General features: G+C 42.3%; 1 protein-coding gene across 1 annotated transcript; it reads left to right on the forward strand.

Annotated features, from left to right (window-relative positions):
• The first annotated feature begins 2397 nt into the window (after positions 1 to 2397).
• On the forward strand, positions 2398 to 6387 carry LOC109905792 (RNA-binding protein 7-like). Its single transcript, XM_020503397.2, has 5 exons — positions 2398 to 2612; positions 2947 to 3109; positions 3214 to 3295; positions 3423 to 3525; positions 3781 to 6387. Exons 1-5 carry the CDS (start codon positions 2520 to 2522, stop codon positions 4162 to 4164), a joined length of 825 nt encoding a protein of 274 aa, XP_020358986.1. The 5' UTR covers positions 2398 to 2519; the 3' UTR covers positions 4165 to 6387.
• The last annotated feature ends 236 nt before the right edge of the window (positions 6388 to 6623 follow it).

Consider the following 6623-nt stretch of genomic DNA (forward strand, 5'->3'; position numbering starts at 1 on the left):
GCTGAGACAGAAAGGAGTGGGAATCAAACCCTGAATTCAAAGGCTGGTTGAAGCCGTTTATTGGAGATGATACACGGGCATACTGCCTGTATTGTAAGGATAATTTCTACACCAAACTTAGTGATATAGAAAAGCACATGACAACTCAAAAACATAGTCAAAAGGCAAAGCCTTATAACAGTTCCACCCAAAACAAGCTGCCATTCATGGTTTAAAAAAATTGGCTCTTCAAAAAAGGCTGAGGCCACCATGACATTAGCTATCGCTGAAAACGGTTCCATGCTGGCATGTGATCACATTGGAGAAGCATGTAGAGCTGCTTTCTCAGACTCCACTGCTGCTACCCACTTCAAAATGCACAGGACAAAGTGCACAGAAATGATTAATGGTGTTCTAGTGTAACCGATGTGAAATGGCTAGCTAGTTAGCAGTGGTGCGCGCTAATAGCTTTTCAATCAGTGACATCACTGGCTCTGAGACCTGAGGTAGTTGTTCCCCTTGCTCTGCAAGGGCCGTGGCTTTTGTGGCACAATGGGTAACAATGCTTCGTGGGTGACTGTTGTCTGTGTGCAGAGGGTCCCTGGTTCGAGCCCGGGTAGGGGCGAGGGGACGGACGAAAGCTATACTGTTATACTAGCACCATACTTTCTGAAAAAGTTGGTTGCAGATGTGGGTGACCAGCGTTTCCGCCTCCTCCTCGATGAGTCCACGGATGTAAGTGTTTCTAAGTACCTGGGGGTTGTGATAAGGTACTTTAGTGACACCAAGCAGACAATTGTATCAACATTTCTGGGGCTTGTTGAGTTGGAGGGAGGAGATGCCAAATCTATAGCCTGTGCTGTTGTGGCTTTCCTCGATAAGTGTTGTCTTAAAAAAGAGAAACTCCTGGGGATAGGGACTGACAATGCCTCTGTTATGACCGGGATTAACAATGGGGCCCATGAAGTGCTGAAGGAGGAGTATAGCCTCAAATGTCTGGTTCTTATTCGCTGTGTGTGCCACTATGCAGCTTGCTCATTTGTAGTTCTAAACATATCTAGGGTGTTTTTTACTCACTTTTTTGTCTCTACCACGACTTTAATCCTCTCTCCTACAGTGTCCATTATTCCTCTTTCCTACAGTGTCCATCACAATTACATGCGCATGGCAAATTATGCAAATTCGGTGATGATGTCATTTATCGACTTTTAGGACAGCCAATAGCTACTTTCCTTACTGAGGAGTTTTTATTTATTTACCTTTATTTAACCAGGTAGGCAAGTTGAGAACAAGTTCTCATTTACAATTGCGACCTGGCCAAGATAAAGCAAAGCAGTTCGACAGATAAAACGACACAGAGTTACACATGGAGTAAAAACAAACATACAGTCAATAATGCAGTATAAACAAGTCTATATACAATGTGAGCAAATGAGGTGAGAAGGGAGGTAAAGGCAAAAAAGGCCATGATGGCAAAGTAAATACAATATAGCAAGTAAAATACTGGAATGGTAGTTTTGCAATGGAAGAATGTGCAAAGTAGAAATAAAAATAATGGGGTGCAAAGGAGCAAAATAAATAAATTAATTAAAATTAAATACAGTTGGGAAAGAGGTAGTTGTTTGGGCTAAATTATAGGTGGTCTATGTACAGGTGCAGTAATCTGTGAGCTGCTCTGACAGTTGGTGCTTAAAGCTAGTGAGGGAGATAAGTGTTTCCAGTTTCAGAGATTTTTGTAGTTCGTTCCAGTCATTGGCAGCAGAGAACTGGAAGGAGAGGCGGCCAAAGAAAGAATTGGTTTTGGGGGTGACTAGAGAGATATACCTGCTGGAGCGTGTGCTACAGGTGGGAGATGCTATGGTGACCAGCGAGCTGAGATAAGGGGGGACTTTACCTAGCAGGGTCTTGTAGATGACATGGAGCCAGTGGGTTTGGCGACGAGTATGAAGCGAGGGCCAGCCAACGAGAGCGTACAGGTCGCAATGGTGGGTAGTATATGGGGCTTTGGTGATAAAACGGATTGTTGGCAACACTGCGAGGTCAACACCTCAGGAGTAAATGTCAGTTGACTTTTCATTGTCAAGCATTCAGAGGACGAGACAGCAGGTGCGAGAGTGTTGAAACAGCAGTTCTGGGATAAGGTAGCAGGTCTAGGGAGCCTCAGGAATCCTTGCATGTTAAACATTTTGACCTGATAATTTAAAAACGAAAGCTCTCACCAAGGCTACTTTTTTCACTATTAACTGTTAATTGTGTGTTACTGATCAGCATATTGTAACATTCAATAAATATAAACGTAACAGGAAGCCAAGCTCATGTGTACTAAACTAATGACATGTTATTTGATGGCATGGCATGTTTTTTACTGGAGCGCAAGAGCATATGTCGTAAAACAAGATGGTTATTGCAACTCCAGCTAAGGAATTACGTCAGTTTTGCTTTACGGCCGTACCACGGACCTCCTGTTTAAAAATCGCAGCATTGTAATTTGTTTACAAATTTGCATCCCCATAAAGTGCATTAGGTATAATTAAAACGAGATGGGAGTAGCGGATGAAACAGACAGGACTCTCTTTGTTGGAAATTTGGATCCAAAAGTGACGGAGGAACTTTTATTCGAGCTATTTTTACAGGTGCAGTAGCTTTGAATTAGCTACCTACGCTACGATATCTACCGTTTAGCTAGCTAAATTATTTGCGATACTTTCTCAGTATTCAACAAACAATTATGGCCAGGAAGCTTCTGGCCCGTAATTATCTAGCCATCCAGATAAATATAGTTCCTTCATCCTTAGCTAACTAGGTACTCGTTTGCAGCAAAGACGTTAGCTAGGTATCTATATTAGCGAACACATATCTAGCACTGGTCTATCGAACGACGACTAAGGGTTGCCTCTGATCGGTGTCGCTTTTCAATTTGACTGTTGTGTTCTCCATCGTCTGTTCTGTGTTTTCTCTTTGATGCAGGCAGGACCTCTGTTCAAAGTGAAAATCCCTAAAGACAATGATGGAAAACAGAAAGCGTTTGGATTTGTCTGTTTCAAACATGAGGTGTCCGTACCCTATGGCATGAACCTGCTCAATGGGGAAACTCTATTTGGAAGGACTCTCAAAGTACAGTTTAGAGCAGGTAAACTAATGTAAACCCCTTACAAGTCATGTGAAGTGACTAGCTAATGGATAATTTGGGTCTTCCTGCAACTGAATTGTCATTCTTTCGATACATATTTACAGGAAGCAGTCACATTAACAGTCCAGGGCACTCTCAGAATCAAAGCCCTGTGAATACTCCCAATCCACATGGGGCTGCGGACAGGTATGTTGTAACATAATGCAAATTCCTACAAAACAATGTTCGTATGCATATGTAGGGGATGTTTTTGGGCATCAATAGCTTCTCTATTCCTCTGTAGTTGATATGGAATGCCATGTTTCTTGTGCAGGTTTGACAAGAGCCCAGACCAGATGGGCTCCCCATCATTTTCACCCTCTCAGCACATTCAGAGGTCCTTCTCCTCTCCTGATAGTCTGCAGAGACAGGCCATGGTGAGCTTACCGCCACCCACACTGACCATTACGCTTGTCAAGCCATTCAATTACACATTGTCCTCATCTCCAGTAGAGTGACACTTATGTCACATTGTTATGTGAACCTGTAAGTAAGCATTTCATTGTACTGTGTACCATGTGTATCCTGTGCATAAGGCAAACTTGACTACATAACTATGTGGCCTGTGTCATGAACATTTAACCAGTCTACATGGATCAGTAAAAGTGATGCTCTTTGGTCCCTTTCAACAGATGAACAACATGTGGCAGCTCCAGATGCAGCAGCTCCAGGGGGTGAATGGATGCTTCCCAGCTGGTCTTCTGGGGCAGCCACCACCACAACAGCTACAGCCACAGAGTGGTGGAAGTGGTGGGTCCTGGCAACTGGACAGCTCCTCACAGCGAGGCAACAGGCAGGGGTACCAGCAGGACAGCAGCAGCCACTACGGCAGGGACCAGCGGTACCCAGGAGACTCTGATGACACCGGCTCCAACCGCCACCACCGCAGCCAGCGAGATGACCAGCGAGGTGAACACTATAACCATGACGACAGGAGTGGGAGCAGCGGAGGCAACCGTAGCAGAGATGACAGGTGGAGGGACGGCTCCAGAGATGGCCGGTGGAGACGATACTGAAGCACTATGGGAATTTAAGAACAGAATTGTGAATATTTTTCACTTTTTTTAAAGGACATTTGAGTATTTTACAGTTTTGTCACAAAAACATTTTCATGCTCGAAATGCATTTTTATTTTTTACAATTGGTTAGTCATGTTTAGGATGATATTGAAAATATTTAAATGCACTGGACTGTGTCCAAGTAAACAAAATATTGATTGGTTATTTTACATTTACTTGTGAGGTTTTCCACAATTGTTTTATTGTGATTTTTTTATTTTTTATTAATTGGAGAAAAATAGATTTTTATACCGTCCCCTGGGGAATTGTTAAATCATTCTACCCTAGTAGTTATAGCTTTTTGAAGGCAAGGTTTGTTTGAAAAGATTTGCTGTGTTTGTCAAGTATTGATATTGTTGTGAACAATTCCTTTTATACAAGGTATGGTGCTCAACTGTTTTTAGTGGGAAATTGCTCAGGTATTTAGTAAAAAAAAAAGTTTGGGAATTATTTTGGCATGTTTCAGCTGTGTAATCTAATTCAACCAGCAACACTTACATGCTGACCAGACCGGACACATCCGCGAGAGTTGCAAAATAAATTTAGAAATTGTGTTATTCAATTATTGCACCCACACTGCTCGTGCGTGCCAAGGAGCGTCTGCGATGCCAAGGGCTAAAATAGAACTCCTTTCTATTTCTGACACAGATCGAGCTGAAAGTCATGCCTCTCCCATCTCATTGGTTTATAGAAGCAGGTACCCATGTGCCATCTCCTCATTGGTTATATCCACGGGGGTGATTGAAAGACAAACTGTTTTGCCGGTCGTCATGGTAATACTATGACAGTTTAGATGCCAATCACCGTATAAATTCAAAGATGAAAACACCTGGAAGGAGGAGAGATGACTAGAAACGATTCGGTTGGCTGTTTTATGTGTGGATTAATTGTAGGATTACAGGTAAAATAACAACTCAATGTTTATATCCCAGGACAAATTAGCTAGCAAGTGCAAGCTAACTAGCTAAATTGCCATGCATGTTTAATGGTTTTCGACCTGTCCCCAAATTAATGTAATTGGTTCAGAGTTTGTTTTGATATTTTAACCTGCGTGTCGTGATCGCGTTTGCTGTAGGGGAACAAAATTAATTTATGCACGATGGCGCACAAGCTCAGCCGGTTTGGTTCCGTGTTACTCAGTAGGCTGAAAATTGACTGGTTTTTAGATTGTTACGTTAAATGGAAAATAGATTTTACATTAGTCTTTTTATTAATTTGAGAATAGTATTGTAAGATACCCAACAGATTCCATGTACATGTGAAACTAGATCTTTTCATGAAATATTAGCATAAACATTTGTCCACACACCTTTTGTGGCCTTCTATTTACAGGAAAAGCATTACAATGAAAATATCAATGAAATGTTGACACAAATGGTACTTTTTCCATCCAAACGCAGTCCTACAGAAGTTAACTATTGTATGTTAATGCTATTACATGCAGTTGTGCCCAAACTCATGCCTTGCTTGTCTGCTCTCTCTAAAACTGGACCATGTGTAACCAATATGCTTGTGCAGTGGGTTAGAAAGTAATCTGCAGGTGGCGCCACACACACCTCTTTATTGAATCAATTAGGATGACAAAGATAACCAAGCCAACTGATGATCTGTAGCCTACTCTGTCTTTAGAATGCTCATTCAAATGACTGCTTGAGTTCTACATAGTCAAGTTACACAAGGTAAATAATAGGATCAATATGTATATTCTCTTTACATTCAGTGTAACTTAGCTATTGTCAAGATGGTGGAACGATCATCTTGTTGACATAGTCTAGAAGTGCCACTTTTTCATCACTTGAGCATCCACATTCGGTATTATTTCTGACTTATACAAACTTGGAATCATAGGCTATAGCTCTAAAGCCTGGTTACCTTTGGATATAATTTAAAACTATTGTTCAGCCATGGAATTTGTTCCACTTTGGTCATTGTTTCAGCCCAGGATTGGGATCTCATGTTACAATTAGTGGCCCTGCTGTATGTGATGCCCCTGTGTCGCCTGTACCAAGGGTTGCTTCCAACAAGTGCCTGCCGAAATCCCTTAAAGTCCACGTTGAGGTCATAATGTACCCTTCCGAAAGTGCTTAGGCCGCTAACGGCTCCCGTTGTGTATCAACATGTACATCCCCCAATAAAGCTCTGGATCCAAAAGTGGAGGTGCATTTGCACCTACTACACTAAGCCCTTTGTCTTGCTTGTAATCTGGCAAATGTCAGATTCCGCCCTGATGATTGGAGGTGGCTCTAATGAAGAGGATCCTCAGTACCCTGTCACAGGCAGTACCAGGAAGGCTGTAATTACCCCTGCTGGCTGGGGCCTAAATTGATTGATCTGCTTGGCGTCTCTAGCCCTAGAGTGGCCGGATTAGGTGGCCGCTCCTGTGTGGATTTATATAGACCGAGGCATCATGCCCATAG

Source organism: Oncorhynchus kisutch, linkage group LG15, assembly GCF_002021735.2.
Source record: "Oncorhynchus kisutch isolate 150728-3 linkage group LG15, Okis_V2, whole genome shotgun sequence".
Lineage (NCBI taxonomy): Eukaryota > Metazoa > Chordata > Actinopteri > Salmoniformes > Salmonidae > Oncorhynchus > Oncorhynchus kisutch.